Consider the following 21,673-nt stretch of genomic DNA (forward strand, 5'->3'; position numbering starts at 1 on the left):
AGCGGTAGTGAAGTGGAGTGGAGCCTGCATGAACTTCGCCCGAGGTAGCCGGTAGGTTAGATATAACCTTGTTCATTGAATGAGTGGTCTGACGTCTGTCTGCAAGCTGCGTCCAAAAAGATTATTAAACACTTTCTCACATTAAATCAAGTACAAAGCCTTGGTCACAAAGTCATACTAGCCAGTACAACTAACCTCGCATGCTTGTGTGAGTGATACTAGCTAGGCCTAGTCCGCCATAATTTATGGTAGGGGGTCCTAAAGCTGCGCGGGTCCTAAAGCTACGCACCACTCATCGTGCATGCAGTTTTTATGGCAAATGCGCACTCTGTGTGTGGAACTGTGACTGCAGAGTGACGAACGATTCCTATTCAATTTTTTCAACAGAGGCTGCAGTAAATCTCTAAATGCAGAGAAAACCAACAACCGTTTGGAATTTTTGAGTTATATTCGCTTTAATTTCATTTTATCCTATAGGGCCTAATAATTTGAATATATTTTAGAAATTGAGGCACAGGAAATATTATTTTTTTGCATGATAATCGAGTGCGTAGCTTAGTTTAGGACCCCTTCTACATCGGGCGGCGAAATCAAGAGGTGTTCGGAAAACACGGCAGGATTTTCGTATTAAATGAGTTTTTTGCGATATTTTCTTCTTGGACCACTTGGTTAACGATCTTTAGAATGTTTGCCACAAATTAGTGAAAGATAATTTGTTGAAATATAAAAATTGGGATAGGCCTAATTTTTATTGTTTGAAAACAAAGTGCGTAGCTTAAGGTCCCCCCATCATACATTTACAATACATTCACATTATTCGTAGGCTAGGGCAAGCCCAAAGCAAAGGCCACACTTGCTTGCAGCGCACCCCGAAGCGCTGGCTAAAATATGCGGCAGCGTATGGGGCTTTACCTTCAGCTAATTCTTGCTCCAGTTCGGCTAACGACTCCTGAATGTGGGTAGGAATTTGAAACCGAGACACGTCCAGTCCTCTCTCCGCCATCTCTGATATAGAACAGCTGGCTTAACTGCAGAATTCTCAAAACATATGTCGGTATTTAGAATTGAAAATAAAACCTTAGCCGAGTGCATCCAGAACTGAATTTCTGATGTATAAAAAACGTAGTGTGTAACTTTTAGTTGATCTTGGCCGGTTATCGCATGCAGAATTCACGGAACGTTAACGCACGTCCGGCTTCGAACTCGGGTACGATCCGTGGCCATTCACACTATCTATACGACTAACGTATCACGTGACTAAACAAACCTATCTTTACTAAAATTTACCCCCACCCCCTAAAAAGGGGGGGGGGGGGGACTTTTACATGGAACGCTAGTCGAGGGTGTTCAAAATGGATTTATGTTCTCTTTGTTCTCTTAAAAAGAAAGCACTCAGCTGATTCCTCAGTGAAAGTTTCATCTGTTATACTCACAGTGGTGTTATTTCTGTATGTTATAGGGATTGCCTTTTCTGTTGCTTTTTTGCAATGGGGGGGGGGGGGGTTGTATCTTAAATCGTTGAGTCAGCAAAATACCAGGATTGGCACATCACGCTGGTTTAGCCATTATCGCAACAACAACAACAAAAAAAAAAAAAAATCTGGGGCTGTAAAACGTTTTTGGAAGGGGGCCGGGGCTCATCATCTTAAAAAGTAGATTTTTTTTCACATATTGGTATATGACTTTTAAAACATTGAAACGCAGAAGGGGGTGCCTAAGGACTCGGTCACTCGTTTATGATTGTGGTCACGCGCAGATTCCTGGAGACTATTTTGATCCGACAAACACTGGCGTATAGGTCTATTTGATAAGTTCAAAGAAGTTTCACAAATGATTTGAGAAAAAAAAACATACTCAATGAACGCAGGAGACCGCCACCGTGAAGATGATGCATGGCGGCCTCATAAAAAAAGTTTGTGACTGAGGTTGATATTAGTGGGCAATGCTGGTGCGTGTGCTGTGGATACTAGCAGAGTAAAATAAGAAATTTGAAGTGGCGAATGTTTGTGTGGCCAAATTTGGAGTATGGAATAAGATTAAATTATATTTCTTTTAAGAGTTGTGGAAAAAGATTTGATATTTTCTGCAGGATTAATCCAAATGTATTTACCATGATGTCGAATATAGAGGTAATTTTTAGTCTGGGTTAGTTTGTGAGATGAAAGTTTCCAGATATACGAGTTGAGTAGGTATGGGCAGAACAATTGAACTTAAACATTGTCATCAAAAGACAAAGGGGAGTAGATTGTTGATAAACATGATGATAGTATACAAGTCGGCAATTTTTCGTGTTTCTAGTTTTAATAAGGATCGGTGTGGGCCAAGATCCTGTACAAATGCATATAACTCTCTTTTGTAATTTAGAAATAGAATTCAGCTTTGTAAAACCACAGTTAGACCAAACAACATTTTACTAAGTGATATATGGGAGTACTAAGAAATCATACAATAGGAATAAAGTTTCATGAGGTAAAATAAATGTCTATATGGTAACTCTGCTTCTCAACTAAAACACTCGATGAAGCGTCCGACAATTCTCTTCATCATTAAAAAATAATAACGATCACTTGACTTTAAGCTAAAGTTTCAATAAAGAACCGAAAATGTGGGTTGTTTAGAAATTTCCCTTTTTTTTCAATTTTTTCTAACATACAGAAAATAGATAAAAATAAAGAATAAACTTTTAAACGAATATTCAGAAAATACAAAATTATGGCACGTTTGTCCAGGATGCTCATATATACGCCTCGTTAGTGGGGGGGGGGGGCAATTATAGAGGAGCTACTTAGTCCTGTTCACTTGCTTGATATTTTTTTAAGGCAGCGATAAGAGCTTCCAGGGAGGAAATCATGACATAATCCCTAAAATAGTTTATTACTTTCAAAAGAGAGAGCATAGCGACCAAGACACTAATGCACTAATGAAACTTGTTGTTTTGAGCCAATATCCTAATGTGGAGTACTTATGGGCTCTGTATCGTATCCCTCTTAAAGGGGAATCCAACCCAAATAAATACTTGGTTTTTTTTGTAAGGAAAAGAAAAATCAGACAGGTTGATTGGTGAAAGTTTGAACAATATTGGACAAATAACAAGAAAGTTATGAATTTTTAAAAGTTGTAAATATTGGTAATCACTATACCCATGGAGACTTCAAATTGGCCGCATATGGAATGTCATAGTGATGTAAGGCAAGGACTACTCTTCCATGTACTCCAATACATATTATGGCTAAAATGTAATTTTCCCCAAAAGTTTTATTTCAAATTATATTTTTCTTTCATGAGGATATGAAACAATATACTACCTGGGTTATATTTAGATTACTGCCCCAGGGGAATGGGTACTTAGGAGAAAACCACAAATCGCTGATAATAAAGTACATGGCCTATGGGAAAGTTGTCCTTGCCCCTTGTCATAATTTACTTACCAAGTTGCCAATTTGAAATCTACATAGTATCAGTGATCTCAATTTTAAAGCAGCTGTAACTTTCTTATTGCTTGTCCGATTTCTTTCAAACTTTCACCATTCTGTTTAATTTATTTTTCTCCTCCCCAACACAACATATTATGGCCAAGGCTGGATTCCCCTTTAATATAACAGAGATCCGTTCCTTGTATGTGAGTGAGCGTAGTGATTAAGCAGAGAAATTTGCCTTTTTTAACTAGCATAGTGAAGTTCTTAAAAAGAATACAATTGCAAATAGTATACAAATTATGCATATATATATTGCTAAAAATATTATGTGGTCAATAAAATGTTAGTTCTTCCCAAAATTTAAAGGGGAACTTCCATTCCAACAAAAAACAAATTATTTGAAAATAAAGATGAAAAAAAGAAAAAGCTTAAACAAAATACAAATGGCATATCTCCGCATTTTTAATGAAATTGTCAGTGTTATGCTTGTTTGATTTTTTTTATTCAGCTCTTTTTAACTGCATTTATGGTGTAGACTTGACTTTCAGGGGACATGCTTCTCCCGACTGTAATATGACTAATATGTCTGGCAAAGTCATACTGTAGATGTTACTCGGTTTGTTCGGTTTAGTTAAATCATTCAAATTTACCAGTGGGATGAAAACAATAAGCAACAGGCCTATGTAACAGAAAATAAACAGAATATATAAATAAAAATGATATTTTATTAAAAAAAGAATGAAAAGGGTCAATTACACATTCAATAACAATCAACAGCAGACGGACAAATGGCAAAGTTAGGCGAAAAAAACATCCCTTCATCAATTTGCCCTATCAACGTAGCCAAATAAAAAAAAAATTCACATTCATTTGACATGTCAAACAAAATACAAAGTATTCAGTCTATCTCATTGACCAGGGGGCACTGTCATTCCAAGGAGGGCACCAGGCTTGTCAACAAAAGTGTTTGTTTGTTTTCTTTCTTTTTGATTTGATTTGATTTATTTATTTCCACATTCCAAAACAAAAGTATATACAAATGTAATCATTTGTTCTCAGCATAACATAAATAATAAACAAATGACATAATGAATAACATATGCTTACATACATTCTAACGCAGAAATATATATATATATATACATTTATCGACATAATACATTTTGGAATGTGGGAGACCTCCATCTAAAGCTTAGAGCTTGAAATTGATAAAGGCCTCGAAAGGAAAGGGGAAGGAAAACGACAAACACTAGGGCGATGTATTTGCGTACAGTAAAGGGGTTAAAAAATCTCAAAATCAAGGAAAAAATAGTATTTTGTGAAATGGAAAGGGTTGCACCCTATCATGAAATATTTGTTAGATTATTCAGGGTGGGGAAACGTATTAAGGGTACTCTGAGTAATATAGGGTCCTTTTTGAAAATAAAAGGACGATGATCGCTGTCCATGCACCTTGTCAAGACAGTGGGCTATATGCAGGATAAGCAAGATGTATATTTGCTCTGAATTCCGAAGACGATGTTGGTATAGCATCTTTTTTTTAAATTTTTTTTTATAACTGTCCACTATCACACTGTCCACTGTAAGGCTTTAAGCGAGTTTGTGAGAGTGAACCAGTTTGTTACGAATTTTTTTTGGATATTAAGGATTTATATTACGAACTGTATAATACATTATGCCTGTATCAATATGTGGAAAGGCGAGTGGGTTCAGGAAGTCACGGATTGGGGAGGAGAGGGGGTCGGACTAAGGGGGGGGGGGGGGGGGGGGGGGGCTTTTCCGCAGTTTCACTCCCATATAGTATAGGCTATGGGCATGATAAGTGCATTTTTTGGTAGACATTTTTTAAAGGAAAGTTCACCCTGACAAAAAAAATACTGTAAAAATAGCAACAAAAAACCCACAAATATTGCCGAAGGTTTGAGAAAAATCCATCAAAGAATAAAAAAGTATTATAATTTTAATTATTTGATTTGTGACGTCATATGCGAGCAGGTTTCTTACATGTCGAATGGTAAAATATAAAGTAAATGTCATTTTCTAAAAAGAAATTGAAAATGGCTTTTACTGTACCTTCAGTATATCAATAGGCAAATCATTGTACACCCGTTCCTAATAAGAAAACAAAAATGATTCATCACGAACCATTAAAAATTTAGAATTAATGAATTTTATATTACATAACATATGGGGCAGCTGCTCGCTTATGACGTTACAAATCCAAAACTGGAAATTCTAATAACTTCCTTAATATTCAATGGATTCTCATCAAACCCTGCCTTCACAAACATTTTTAGTCATTTTTTCCCTGCTATTTTACAACAGTTTTCGTCAGGGTGAACTTCTAATTGAATGCCAATTCCCGCAGAGCTTACTTTTTCAAGAGATGGCGCCCTTTCATTTCATTGTAGCAAAGTTCATTGAGCTTGGGCGTATACAAAGTCATGTATAAAGTTTGGTGACGATTTCATTTTCTCCACCCGTTGAAGAAGAAACTTCATTAACTATCAAATGCTGCAAAGTTGAGAAGAAGTTCCTCTCTGTCATTCCTTTCACCCTTTTTCTCTCCTAGCCCCCTCTCTGTTTGTGACTATTTTGTCTATTTCTCTTCCACTTCTTTCTCCCACTTTCACCTCGTCCTCATTCCCAGGATGAAACATAAACTATACTCTGTAACTGCAACAGACAAAGACATGCAAGATCTGAAAACATACATGAAACGGTAATTTATTCTGTGTGACCATATTCACACAGGCACTTTGGCAACAAAACCACAGTGGTATACCTGTGTAAATGTATATACATACATGTACAACAATAAATACAAATTGCTAATTATTGTAAAATTCAATAAACATTATCATAGCAAGATTTCAGCCTTGTTACAAAATGGTGCAACAAAGCTCAGTGAGAATTTTTTTTTCAGCATTGTAACATAGAGTGACAAATCACCCCTTTTATGCTAATAATGGAAGGTAAAATGTCATCCGCTCAAGAAACGGAGGACAGGCTCTCATTTTATGAGTTTGTCTGCACAATTGTGGACAAAATGTTGGTTTTCTCTTTGCTAAGTTTCTAAAGGCTTTGATTGGCCCCCTTTTATAAAGCTCAGGGATGAAGTTTCTTAAACATTTTTGTTAACATCTAGTATCCTATTGACCAAATTTGTCTCAGCTTTGTCACATCATATCTTGAACAAGCCTTCATACTAATGGCAAGTGTCCAATGTTTGAGTAAGGAATGAGGAATGCTGCATATAAAGATCTTTGTAGTTCTAGGGTACAGTCTTGACAACACATTATACTTAAATTGAAGAAAAATAATCTGGTAAATAATAACAAAAAATTTGTTTTAGGTCAACAGGTAGTTTCCCAACCCTCTTAAAAAAATACTTAATGATACAATGATGTGGGCTCTTAACAGGGGCCGCGGAACGGTTTTGATAGTGGGGGGGCTGACCATGCAAAAAATCACAATCATATGGTCATTTTTACGTTTTTGTACACGGTTTTGGAACATCCCACCCCCCCCCCCCGCTTCCGCGGCCCCTGCTTAATTTTACCAAGGCTCACTTGATTACCTTGATGCCCTAAATTAGCCAGATAAATTGGCAACTCTGTTATCCATCTTATATTGCTAATCTCTATGAGAACTCATGTACATCTACACCATCCTAGGATATGCCCGGGAAGGGGGGGGGGGGGGAGGCTTCTTAGCAGTGGAAAGCATGGTTTGACAAAGGTTTATAGGGTCATCAAAATATGAATACATGAGACTAAATAGAGAACAAAAAATCTTAAATGGTTGTATTCGGTGCCTCTACTGCATGCAGTATGATCTATATATTCTGATGACTTAATACACATACTAAATCAGCTCTTGAGTCAGTTTACAGATATCTAGAAAGATTTGAATTTCTTTAGCATATTCACAAGTTTGGTTTTTATTGTCAAGTGCAGCAATGGGAAATTCAAAATCTTCTATGATTCTGACAGCTGAATCAACAGTCAAGAACAAACATTCAAAGTAAATGTGCTTAATTTTAGCTACACATTAATCATTTCACAAATATGTATACCTATCGAAAGTTAAGCAAAATGTTAATGCATGGAAATAGCAATAAAATCACATATATTATAAATCGAATTTCAAATTAATCTGCAAAGAGTTTATTTTTTACAAATTGCCTTTGGTGCTAAAGGTTTCTCATTCAATCACATCCCTGTCATTGACAGTGACATTATAGTGACCACATGTTCACAGAATACTCATCATAAATATTTCAGAAAGAATAAAATAGTAAAACATTTGCAAAAATAACATTATAAAAAAAAAAGTTTTCTATTATGGAATATGTAAGGTTTGGTTTGGTGCCAAAGAGAGTGGTGTTTACCCAAAAGGATAAAAGTAAATTCTTCATGGGATATTAATAAAATATAAATCATGTTGGTTTCATGGCCCTGTAATAAAAAGCTGTGTTATGTGATTGCATATAATTATCAATACAATCAATTGTACAAATCCTTCCTACTTCCAATTGCTTTCTGTTTACTGAGTGCAGGAAAGTGTTCAGGAATGCCACATAGTACAGCATAATGGCAAAATATGAAGTATGAATGAAATAATCTGTCTCCAAAATTGATTTTCGTTACTCTCTTAAGATTGATTTTTATGTATATTGGACTACTGCTATGATGTTCTTAAACTTCAATCTTATGATGACTAAATAAATAAATATACATGAACAACCAAAATTGATTAAGTTAAACCTTGCACCAATTTTCTACTATAATTTGTGTGTACATCTATCACAAATAACAAAATCTTCAGGAATCTATGGGGTATTAGGTAAGGATTTTAGGAATAAAGCTGAAAAAAGGGTCCAATTAAATGCTTGACAAAATCATATATAGTCAGTTCAATGCACTGCTTTTTGTATAATATGAAGTTCATGTATAACTAACTGATACACACACATTGACATCTAAAGTAATATAAAACAATGCTTTACTTTTAAGAGTAATTGTAAATCGACATACTCTGGCTACGAGGGTTGCAACACGAGCACCAATTAAAGGACAATACCTCTTGCAATACATGTATATGCTCAATGGATATTTTCAACAGAAAAGGAAAATCAGTTACTCAAAGAAAACTTAAACACTATAAAACACAGAAAAATCATATTCAACAAGGAACAAACCAAGCATGTTGCAAAAATTGCACAGGTATAAAAAAGTTCTTGGTTAAGATGTACCCAAGGAAGGATTGTAAATAATATCATGTGGTCTTTATCAAAGAGCCTTTTCATTGGTATCAATTCCAAATTTTTTGTGCATCAAATAATATGACATCATGCTCTATTTCTGGATGTAATAGTCATTATAAACACAGGGAACAAAAAGAGAAGATAAAATACACAGCTCTTAATTTTGCAACTTCACTGATAGCATCTGAAGCATAAACCAAGGAGATATTGTAACATTTGTATTTGCATGTTCTGACTGGTTCTATAATAACATTGAAGGGATGTTCTTTGGTCTAACACAGTAATTTGGTGGTAAAATTTGAAGCTGTGCATTTTATATCCACTTCTTTGTCATTATGCCCTTAGTGAGATATATCATATCATTTTCCTTTATTATTTACAAAGCTGGAGCAAATGAAGGGGCGTGGGGAGAATAAAATCAGCACTGCAAGATTTTTTAGGACTATAACAAATTTGATACAGAACGAAAACTGCTAACATCTTTTAAAAGAACTTTTCGTTTGATGAGGCTGATCATTAGATGTATCAACAGATCATTGTGGCCTTCAAATTTGTCCTCTTAGTACAAGAATCCAACAAAATCAGGTAAATCAATAAAAGAAATAAAATAAAAGTTCCGGTACCTCATTATGACAGGACTTTTACATTAAATATTCCCTCTACACTGAGATTTCACTTTTTACTCCGAACGATGTTGCTTTGATGGAATCTCTCCATCAGTTATGAATTATGATTGATTTCTGAATATCAGCTGCAGCCAACTTATTTCAATAAATCTTAATTCATAATTATACTTGCTTGTATATTGCCCAATACCTCTGGGCACTCTACAATAAATGCAGCATACTTACCCTGGCTTTAGCCAAGCTAATGTTCTGCGCTCTAATTTCGAGGAATAAATTCTTTGAATGTCAAATGACCTTATTACTGACCATCGTACTAATAAAATCATATAACGCAGTCTCTCATGTGACGTCTTTGATGTTGAGCTGCCCCATTCACCATGATGATGACGATAATTTAAGCATTAATAGGGCCAGCACACTCACAGTCATTTACAAGTTGCAGATGCCTCCAACTGATACAGTATCTCAACTTTCCTTGTGGTCATCAAGCGTAGGAGTTTCTGTCTCGTTCATTTATCCTTCCTTGATTCTACAACACTGCCCTCTAAAGTTCCATTAGTGAGAACTGACATCTCCATCTGGATCTTTTTCTCTTGCCGTTTTTTGATGGCACGTCCACTCAGGAATCCTATAGCCCCACCCCCAAGAGCAGCAGCAGCCCCAACCTTCATTCCAGCTACAATCCCAACAGGGCCGCCCACTATTCCTCCCAGGAGAGCGCCACCTATTGGTAGCATAGCAGCTTTATAGGTAGATGCCTGTTCCAATAAAAAAATGAAGTAATGTAAAATGATGATAGTGATAAACAATACTTATACCTTGCATAACGCATCATATCAATATTTCCCTAATTTGCTTTACGAGCAAAGGAAGAGAGAGAGAGAGAGGGGGGGGGGGAATATTTGGCCAAATTCATTTTGTCAAACTAAGATTCCTCTAAATGAGTGTTTTGAGGACAGGTTCAAATGCTTATTCCACAAAACTTGGGCAGCAATCCCCAAAATGTAAATGGGTACCAACTATGAAGGAATTTCTTCATTGCTTAAGCACCTGACCTGGGCTCCGTAACACAAAGATTAGCGATCAATCGCTAATTTGAAAGAACAATTCTGATTGGTTCCTAGTCAGTCTACAGAACAAAATGCGCATGCAAAGATGAACTTGATAGGCCATTTCATTTAGCGATCAATCTAATCTTTGTGTTACGGAGCCCAGGCAATCATAAGCAGCACAGTGTATTAAGTACTGTATAAATGTTGCATATTTTATTTTATTTTTTTGCAAAATAATCCTTTAAGATTTTTTAGGTCACATTCTAGTACAGAGAGCCATAATATAATGTTATGAAAACACAATGTTTTTCCAAAAAAAAAATAAAAAAATGATTATGATGAGAATAGGAATTAAGAAACCCCAAACAAATGAAAATCATGCATAAGCTTTAATAGGTATGTGGGTAACAAGAATATCTGAAAGTAAATAGGATTAGATATGATTCTTGACTTTGGAACCCAACAATAAACAGACAATTATAAACCCAGAGCTGTCAACCTTTAGAAGTACAAATTACTGTAGTAATCCAGGAGCTCAAACTTCATAGTTTTAAGATAAGATTAGAAATATGCAAATTTCCTGGAAATAGCACTGTGCAGCATATCTGCAAACATATGTTACATGTATATATTTGATCACAAAGCCAGATGAAAATCAACAAATAAAGATAATCTTACTTTACTGAAGATGTATGAGGGTGTATTTATACATGTTTAATTGTCCCTTTCTTTATGTAAGACCATAGCACATGTTAGCATGTATTGCACATTACTTGTTGCCTCAACACAAGTTGCCACTGCAAAACATGTTATGCATGTGTATTCAATGTGTACAAGACCATGCACTGAAATAAGTTATTATTGAGGATACATTCATAATTTTGTGAAGCAGTCTGAAATTCCTAACAATTCTAGATATTTGACATAATGGTTGGCAGAACTGTAAATTATGTTTAATAAAATGACATCATTTAAAGGGCAACTGTTATATGTGGTCAGGCTCTTCAGTATTTTCACAAGAAACTATTGAAATATAAAGTTTACATATAATTTTTCATGAACATGATTTACCCATAAAAAAACTTGATCCCCCAAAAAAAACTTGATGCCAAAATGATACATGCACACATTCTACTCATCCACTTAGAATGCAGATGAAACTTTTTTCTGGTGGCAACTGTGACATTTGAAAATCGACACCTAATCTACCTCATTTACACTTAGTGTATCTTCTAACACTTATCATTATATTGACACTATCCTTAACGAACACTCCTATTACTACCCTAAACATAACTGTATCTGTTTGATAATAATCTAGACAGGTGTAACTTATAGGAGCAAAGTCCTGCTACAAAAACAAAATACAATCAGTAATCACAAGTGATTGTATATTTCATATTACAGGGCTCATATGTCATGTGACCTCTGAGATTCACTATTACAAGTTCTCACCTTCAAGAGATGTTTCACACCAGTTTTGATGTTTGTATGAGCAACTTGGATGTTGTTTTGAATACTGTCAACTTGCTCTTGCTGTGCCTGTAACATATCATCAAAAATAAAGATTTTTTTTAAAAATCATTGTATCAGGGTACAATTTACTACAATTTTTTTTTATTCACACATGCTGCATCAACAAGCTGAAAACTTGTCTCAATGAAACAGCTGATAGGGTACTATTTACTGTTAATCCTGATAATTACAAATTATGATACAAGTAAATCTGGGCCCATTTCATAAAGAGATACAACTGTTGTAACTTTGCCATTATGGCAACTACCATGGTAAGCTTGATTCTGATTGGCTGCTGAGCCCTGTTACCATGGTAGTTGCCATAATGGCAAAATTACAACAGTTGTAAGTCCTTTGTGAAACAGGCCCCTGATCTGTACAGTTTTGCATGAACTATAATTGAATGCTCAATTCTCATCAACAATCTTGCTTCATTCCTCTGTTGGACTACTTGCCTGTACTTGAGCAGCAAACTCATGTGTGAGACTGTTCAGTTCCACAAGCTCATTCTTCAGCATATCCCATGAATCTTGAACTTGCTGTGATGGCATCATATCCTCTTGAGTTTGTTGTTGTTCCTGTTGTTGTAGCAGATGATGTGCTTCACTAGATTCTTGAGATAAGTTTTCTGGGACGGCATCTGAAGATTCCATGGAAGAACTATGGCTGCTTGCTGATGACAGGTAGAGAAACGATGAGAGAACAATTTGATTCAAATGTTCCCATTAACTTGATCACAAATTAATTACTACATTTGTTTTCATGATCAATTTGAGATTTTATCGTCTATTTACTTGGTTTAACTTGGAACAGAATTGACAATTTGCAGTTGCTGGGTCTATGGTGGATATATAAAAACTCTGAATCATCTCTTCCTTAATCTCCATTTCCTACTGACAAGTAAAAATCCATAAAACCTATATTTAAAAAAAAAAGTCTTCTAAAGTTATGAACAACTTTATGTAAAACTTAGATAGGGAAACTACATGTAAATGTGATTCTGTTTTTCTTTTAATTAACTCAGCTAATTGAAATAAGATCTTAGTAGACTTATAGTCTCATGTGTAATAATCATTTTAACGCTATGAACACTGAGCATCAAACCTCAAGCACTTTATATTTCAGTCACTCATCAAATCATTGTGTACGACAAGCAGTTTTATTTAACAGTCCTTGGTCTAAGGATTTTCCTTCATGCTAAATTATTATCAGTCTGTATGCATGGGAAGTTATCAGCACTTACTAAATTATCAGTTCTGACAATGTAATTGAAATCCATCATTTTGATTGGCTATGAAGCATTGATCATAGTAACAGTTAAAGAATGACAACATGCCAGTGATGAGGAGACAAGTTTCATGAAATGGTCCCGTTTGGCTCTACATCATACCACATACCTCCAAGTGAGTTTGAATGTCTAAATCTGGATCTAAGACCTTCATCAGTACTCAGTAGTGAGTCTGTCAGAGACTGGGTCATGACCGGTGGGTCTAACGGTGAGGTCTCAACTCCACAGAGTTCAATGACCTTGACTACAGCCTGGATGACCTCTTCTTTGACCGGTGAGACCTGATCATCAAAGGACTTCAGGTCATCTTCATTGACCTGTAATCTCACCTTCTCCATCTCTCTGACATTGGCTTTGAGTTGCTTTTTAGATGGAAAAAAAAGGGACAAAAAGAGGGAAATATCTGTAAATCAAGACTGTATTAAAAGTGACATTGGTTTTGAGTGGTTTCTGATAGAATTTTTTTTCATTAAATGATAGACCACTTTGAACGATAAATAAATACTTACTTGTACTGTTCTTCTGGCGTTAATCTGCTCTACTCTGAGCTTGTCCCATTGCTGTAGTTGTTGAAACTGGATAATTAAGATAAAAAAGTTCCTTTATAAGTTTGGATTTCTCATCTTTCGATCAATTGAATTTGTTAAGTGGACTATAAAGGTTAGTGTAAAATAAATGAAGTTGAAATGAGGGAAGGAAACATTATAATAAGGATGAAAGATCAAGCACATAATCACCCATAGTGAAAGTAAGAAGACACACTTTCATATCCCAGGCAATTTGGGTATAGTTATCTTTCTGAAGTGAAATTGAAGAAAAGATCAGGGCCCTTGGAATGATTTTTTTTACTAGGGTTCTCATGTAAATTTGACAAGCAAAAAAAAAAACCAAACAAACAAACAAAAACAAACAAACACACACAAAAAACAGGGTTTCACTACAAAATAAAGGTCATTTTGCTTACATTTCTCCAAATTTTAAAACCTACCAGAATTCCAGGGGGTGCTGCCTATGGAGAACAATACATGCAGCACCCCTGCGAGGCCCGCTTCCCAGGACCATGAAAAAGATAGAATCAACATTCCATATTTCTGACAAAGTAATAGTTTGTCTCATCTACTGAAACCAAAAGATGATTATTTGCAATGTTATATTCAATAATCTAATTATAGAAAGGAAAAGAGAGCAAACAACTATAATTTGTCAGGTTTCCTTTTTCCTTGTTTAACATTCATGATATTAAATATAACCAACAAAAAAAATCACTTTGTTTTTATTCTCATTTCATTGCAAATAAATAATCTTTGACTGTTTTCACAGCAAAATTAAATTAAACAGAAATTCCTTGTGTGGTCACAATCATTTCATAAAATGAATTCCAATAGAATCAAACAAAAGATCACCCATGTTTTCTGAATAGAAATAAAACAAACATATTAAAAAATTTCCAGTAGAAAACGAACAATTGCTAGGTTATAAACACACCAGGTATTCATGTCATCATCAACATCATCGTCCTTGTCATCATCATCATCATCATCATCATCACCATCACCACCATCATCATCATCATAATCATCATCGTCATCACCACCATCACTACCTCCATCATCATCAATTCCATTATTATTGTCCCTAGTTAATGTCAATAAAGATTTATGTTCTACAATCAAACCTTCTGGATGTTTCTGCAATGATTGGCAAGCCTATCCAGGTCCAGTGGTATTGCAATCTTGGTGAACCTGTTGATTGCAGGTTCAAGCTTCTTGATGGGCTGTTTCATGATGTCTGAGGGTTCTTCGTCTCTACAATTTGGGATTTCACCAAACTCTGCCATTGCTCTGCATGGCTAGGCCTGGAATAACAAGAAAATAGAAAGTAAATAGCATTTATTTTAGGTCACTGGTTGTCAAATGATAACATGATTAGAGTGGATGGTAGATCATAACATAATGATTTCTCTGTTATCCTCATCTCATTGTCAAAATGCATTGAGATTATTGCAGAGACCAGCAATGCCCCATGTTGGCGTCTCACCAAAACTAAATTTCAGTTGTGGTAACACTTTCAGAATGAGTTCTAAGTGACCATTCACATATTTGTATGTATGGTATAACGAACATGGGAAATGACAAGTGAGTCTGGTAAAAAATGTGTAATTGCTGAAAAATGAAGAAAATAAAAAGGTAGGTGTTGTTGTGTCTCTTTCCAAGCATAACAATACACTGTCCCATTGTCTTTTTGATCTTCAGTGTGATTATTTTCAGTTTGGATTTCATGATTTCATAGAGTAGGGTTTGTGTCTCAGTTAACCTAGATTTATGATGATATGGTGGCAATTAACCTTGGTTTTAACATTAGGCTTTTCAATGAAGTCATTGTTTGCTGCATTCACAGACAAACATAATGCTGAAAATTTCATCGAAATCGGATGTAAAATAGGAAAGTTATGAAATTTTAAATTTTCGCCAATTTTTAACAAAATAGTTATGTGCACAATTTAGTCACATGCAAATGAGAGACTCGAAGATGTCCCTCACTCACTATTTTTGTTCTTTATTTTTTAATTTGACAATATTTCAATTTTTACAGATTTGACAATGAAATTTGAAGTTTCAAATTTTGTTTTTTGTTAAAAATAATAATTTTTATTTATAAATTGTTCTTCAAAATGGCATTTTGTAACATCACTTATCGAAGCTACATCATAATGAAGTGGTTCAAGGGTCAAGCCTATTGTCTTTGCGGTGTTTACGAATGGATCGAGGGATCTACACGAGATTGGTCTGGTAAGAAACCTCTCATTTTTCATATTTATACTAACATTTATTTGCACCTTCATATATGCATTAGGGGTATGAAGTTGTATAGATAAATAAAATCCAACAACAAATTTACATGATTTCTATCTTAAAAGATCGATTTCCTAGGGAAATCCGTCTCCAGAAGCCTCCAGGCTACTCAAGGCTAAGTTAGGCATTGCCAGCATTGGCATTGATTAACCCAGGGAAGCGTTTCATGAAAGGACTTGTCGGATGTTGTATCCGACAAGTACTGTTTTATCCGACAGCTACTATGGTAACAGTGACTCTCAGCCAATCATTATCAAGGAAAGTTGTCAGATCTGACAACTTGTCGGATGAAAATGTTGATGAAACGCCCCCCAGGAGTCAACCGTGCTAAACGAGGGAGACGCGGGACTGGGGTAGATTGGGGTCTCAATAGTAATCTTAATAAAATGATAATAATAAAGGGCAAGGCCAGTCACAACTCACAATCAATGCTAACACAGGCCAGGGAGAAAATTATGCACTTACCATGATTATATGGATGAAGGTCTATCCTGACCCCGGGGGGGCCACTTACATTGACGAGTGGATACCATGCGCGACCAAAAAAAACACGTAAAAAGGATGTCTTTTTCAAGATAGGGCACGTTACATACGTAACGTGATAAGGGTGTCAAAAACACAAAAATAATGAAAAAAGGGTATCTAATTCGCTAGGAAAGCTACGTGTTTAGGATCGAATTTGCGGGGATGATAAAACAAAATTAAAATGTTTTATAAAGGATGTCCTTTTTGCCCCAACACTACGTGTTTAGAGTCCGATTTGTGTGAGATGTGGAAGGTGGGGCCGTACTGTGTAAAGGTAAAACCCACGACGAACGGACCCGTGATATAACAATAAAATATCGCTGTACTTGTTTAGGGGTTCATTTCAGAGAATACTTGCCAAGAGTATCGTTTTGTTTCCAATACTTGTTAAGTGTAGGGTTTCAGACGCCAATACTTGTTAAGGGGTGCATTTTCAGAAAATGGAAAATACGTGTTTAGGGTGCTTTTCGAGACCCCATGGTCGCGCATGGTATCCACTCGTCAATGGAAGTGGCCCCCCCGGGATCCTGACACACAAATCCTGACATCGATGCGCAGATTGGAACCTCAAAAAAACGAAATATACCCTCGGTCTCGATTGGCCATTTTTGTTTTTGAATTTTGAAAGGAGAGGTATCGCGACAGAACTTTTCGTTTTTTGAGGTTCCAGTCTGTGCCTCGATGTCAGGATTTGTGTGTCACGATAGACCTTCATCCATATAATCATGGTAAGTGCATAATTTTCTCCCTGGCCTGGGTTAGCATTGATTGTGACTGGCCTTGCCCTTGGCCCCGAAACAAAAACTTTAGCGACTAATCACTAATTTGAAATCACAATTCTGATTGGTTCCTCGTCAGTCTGCTGAGCTTAATGAGCATGCAACAATGATCTTGATACGCCATTTCATTTCATTATTCCCAGAGATGCCAAGTTCAAAAAAATTTTATGCGTGAGATTTTCATGACTCGGCGTCTCTGCGTGGCGCGGCCAGTACTTACGCTTTGTACGTTTCGAAAAGGTGCTCGCGCGAGATATGGGCTTCTTCTTCTTCTGGAAACAGTACAGTCCACCGCCTGGTGTATTGTCGTACTGGTGAAGTGCAGCGTGCAAGTGTATGTACATTATTCGATAAAAAATTGCTTACAGCGTGCAAGTAAAAACAAGGCTTCATCATGATATCAATCCATACTACAAAACCATGCGATGCACACACGCGATTCATCGTATCACGTACTAGCTGTGCGCTGACTGTACTCTCGATTCGTCTCGTGCGCCGGGGTAGACGCGACGGCGTGCGGCCAGTGCGTATAATCTAGCGAATATAATGCTACTTTTATTTTTTCTGTCCCGATACGTGAGAGAAAAAGGTGCCATGCGTGAGACGGACCCTGACTGCGTGAGTCTCACGCACAATGCGTGAGACTTGGTAGCTCTGTATTCCGTTTCGCTAACCTTTCTGTTACGGAGCCCTGGGGTGGTATTCTGAAAACGTTCTTATCTTTGTTCTTATCTTTTATCTTATCTCATTGAGATAAGAAGACGCTAAAATCATTGCAAATCGGTATTCTGAAAATCTTCTTAACGCGTTCTTATCTTTGTAAGGACTGCCTCCTTCTTATCTTCAACACGCCCATTTTTAGGATATTACCAATCAAAATGCACTTTATATTGGCAGTTTAACCAATAGAAGCGTTCCTTATGTCAAGAGAATATCATGGGCGCTGTGCGTACACTGTTTCCTGCGCATTGCGCGAAATATGAATTTTATACGCAATGACTGATTATTATTTCGAGACACGTGCACAAAATAAAGAAAGAAAGAAAGTAAAGATAAAAAGTAAATAAAGCAGGTACGAATAAAGAATAAAATATGAAGAAAGAAAGTAAGTACACAGAAAGGTGTCAGAATGAAGCAGGAATAATAAAAAAGATGAAAGGAACAAAGCAAAAAATAATGAAAGAAATAAAGAGTAAACGAAAGTAAGCAAGCAAAAAGAACTTAAAAATAATAAAATAAGGAAAAAAATAGAACGATTATCAATGATACAGTGAGGAAGAAAAAATGAAGAAATAAAAGAAAGAAACTTAAAGGAAAAAAGTAAAAGGACAAAATAAAAAAGAATAAAAAGAGAGGAAAAGGAAAATGAACCAAAGAAATAAAGATGAGAGAGAAAAAATGAAAGGAAAATTAAAGCAAAAATAAAGATTACAGAAAGATAAAAAGAAAGAAAGGAAAATTCAAAGAAAGAAAAGGAACGAAAAGGGAAAATAAAAAGTCAGGAAAAGTGAAGAATTAATAAAAAAAAAGAAAACGGAAAAACATTAATGGAAAGAATAAAGAAATAATTGATAGAAGAAAGACACAGAGAGGAAAGTAAAGAAAGAGAGTTAATAAAGAATGAACGAAAAAAGAATGAGCGAAATAAAGAATAAAACACAAGAAAGAAAGTAAATAAGACACAAGAGTGTCAGGAAGCAGAAATAAAAAAAAATGAAAGAAAGAACAAACGAATGAACGAAAAAAAAAAAAAAAAGAACCCAAAAATAAAAAGAAAAAAAAAGAAAAGAAAAAAAAATAAGGGGAAAAAATTAATATTAACGGAAGGAAGAAAGAAAGAAAAAGGGGAAAAAAGGAAAAGCACATATAAAGACGAAAGAATTAAAGAAAAAATAAGGAAGAAATAAAAAGATTACAAAAATGTGACGGAAGAAAGAAAAATGAAAAGAAAAGAAAAGGAAGAGAGAAAGGGGAAAGAATAAAAGCAGAAATAAAGACTTATTCAAGAAAAGAAAGAAAGGGATAAAATGAAAAGGGAAAATAACAAAGGAAGAAATATGAAGAATAAATGAAACAAAGCAAAAGAAAAGTAAAGAAATTAAAAGATTCAAAAGAATAAAACAAAGATATAAATGAAGAATAAACTTAAAGAAAGAAAGAAAGACAAACACATAGAAAGGAAGAAAGACAGACAGATAGGAAGAAAAAGAGAAAATGAATAAATAAAGAAAGAAAGAAAAAAGGGATAGAAAAAAGAGACGGGAAAATAAAGGGTGATTGAAAGAAAGGGTGGGAGGAATACTTGTGGGAACTTGTTACTAATAGTGGCCATCGATTTTAAGCAAGAGCGAACGCGGACATCGTGAGATGTGATAACCCTCTAGCTATCTTAAATATTATCATAAATATCGTGAAAGATAAGAAAGAGAAAAGATAAGAACGTTTTCAGAATACCACTTATCTTCATTTTGTTCTTATCTTTTTAGCGCGCTTTTGTATTATATGCGCGAGTAATACATTTACGCGCTCAGCATAGGATGTTTTACCTCGAGCAAAGTTCGTGCAGGCTCCACTCCACTTCACTACTACCGCTACACTACGCTTCACCTTCGGGTAGGTGAAGCGGTAGTGAAGTGGAGTGGAGCCTGCACGAACTTCGCTCGAGGTAAGGATGTTTAGCAAGATAAGAAAAAGATACGAACAAAAGATAAGAAAAAGATAAGAACGTTTTCAGAATACCAATTTGAGATCGTGACGTAGATAAGAACAAAATTAAGATAAGAACGTTTTCAGAATACCGCCCCTGATCATTGGCATTGCGGCCGGACCACCGCCCGATACCGGTACGAGCTGCGGGCGCGGCGCGGCCCCGAGGCTCAGAGTTAGGAGCCGTGGTCAGGAGTCAGCTACATACGGTACATGTAGTTACTTAAGTTATATCTGCGTGAACATACCCGAAACATACCATACTGGTCCAACTTACAAGGGGATTCTTGGTGTGTCATATGTTATTCCCTGTCCATCACAGTATCCAATAACGCTCTGTGCACTAACGGTTTTTAAGAAATGTTATAAATACGAGGAAAAGCTCACAATTTCGTCTGAGGATGGAGGCCGAGCTTAGCTTTGTTTACGAAATCGTTCGTGGGAAATCCCGCATATTCAGTGTTGATTAACGTCGCCCTCTATCGTTTCTTCGTCTTCCATTATATTAACGTCTTTATTTTTCTTCTTCTTCTCCTTCAAGTTCCAACTTTCATGATACTATCATGATCTTTACTAATCACTCTTCTTTTCTATCCTCAGTTTGAATTTTGACTTAGGATACGGAGAGAAAGCTTAAAAAAAGATGATGATGATCCAGAGCATTTACATTGTGCCATATTTCTGTTAAAAATATTCAAAGGCACAGGTTCCTCCAAAACTTCACTTCTGCTGAAATTGTACGGTTATTGATCCCCGATTAAAAAAAAATCATGTGGGGGAACTCTGGCATAATGCCTACCCCCGCCCCACGCAGGCGCCAAGGGGTCATCGCCAATTCGCCATCGTTGTTATTTTGGCACCTGTAGCATATACGCTACTTTCCAAGTCAAAAATAAATGATTATAGAGTACGTGATACCATACTACATAATTATCTTAAAAAGATAATATCCAAAATTAATTCCAAAGAAATCATATTTAATCTTGGAGATTTGTTTGAATATTTTTTCTAACGTCGATTCAGTTTTAGTCTCGGCCTATTGCAAGAGAAATTCCAAGCCAGGGTAAAACATTTCTATAAGTGGCCATGAGCTTGAAAATTGAAAAAAAAAAAACCCAGACATTTGACTTTGGTATTTTGGTTGTAAAATTATGGGAAATTCAGGAAATGGCAGCCACTAGAATTGGATTGCGGAAAACATTCAAGGAGGATTCATGCGAAAATTAGTATGATTATATATTTCTGGACCTATACCTAAAGAAGGGCACCAGTCAGTGCAAGAAATTTTCCCTATAATGCACTTTGCCTATGTATGCGTTTTCATGAACACAGAAAAGAAACGTGCAAATTAAGTATGTTGAATGTCTTTTTCACTGCAAAACAAACAAACAAAACAATATAAAAACCTACATGACCGCCCATTGCACATTCTATTGTGAAGTTAAAACAATAATTAAACAGAAGACCTATATTGTAAATAATAAAAGAGGCATGTTATACATTTGACGAAATACTATTTTGTTTTTGTTTATCTGCTTATATTCCTCGAATTGTATATTTGTTTTGTATTATTTTGTATTTCTTGTTTTGAACAAAATATTGGCGAATGCCAGTGACGTTCTAAAAAATTCAATTCAATTCATAA

The 21,673-nt window shown here is 35.7% G+C and overlaps 1 protein-coding gene across 1 annotated transcript; it reads right to left on the bottom strand.

The window, feature by feature from the left end:
* Positions 1-6,127: 6,127 nt before the first annotated feature.
* LOC129255784 (syntaxin-17-like) lies at positions 6,128-20,489 on the bottom strand. The gene is made up of 7 exons (XM_054894115.2): positions 20,306-20,489; positions 14,842-15,021; positions 13,676-13,741; positions 13,276-13,528; positions 12,334-12,551; positions 11,819-11,905; positions 6,128-10,069 (listed from the first exon to the last, which is right to left on the bottom strand). Exons 2-7 carry the CDS (start codon positions 15,001-15,003, stop codon positions 9,821-9,823), a joined length of 1,035 nt encoding a protein of 344 aa, XP_054750090.2. The 5' UTR covers positions 15,004-15,021; positions 20,306-20,489; the 3' UTR covers positions 6,128-9,820.
* Between the last annotated feature and the right edge of the window lie 1,184 nt (positions 20,490-21,673).

Source organism: Lytechinus pictus, chromosome 1, assembly GCF_037042905.1.
Source record: "Lytechinus pictus isolate F3 Inbred chromosome 1, Lp3.0, whole genome shotgun sequence".
Lineage (NCBI taxonomy): Eukaryota > Metazoa > Echinodermata > Echinoidea > Temnopleuroida > Toxopneustidae > Lytechinus > Lytechinus pictus.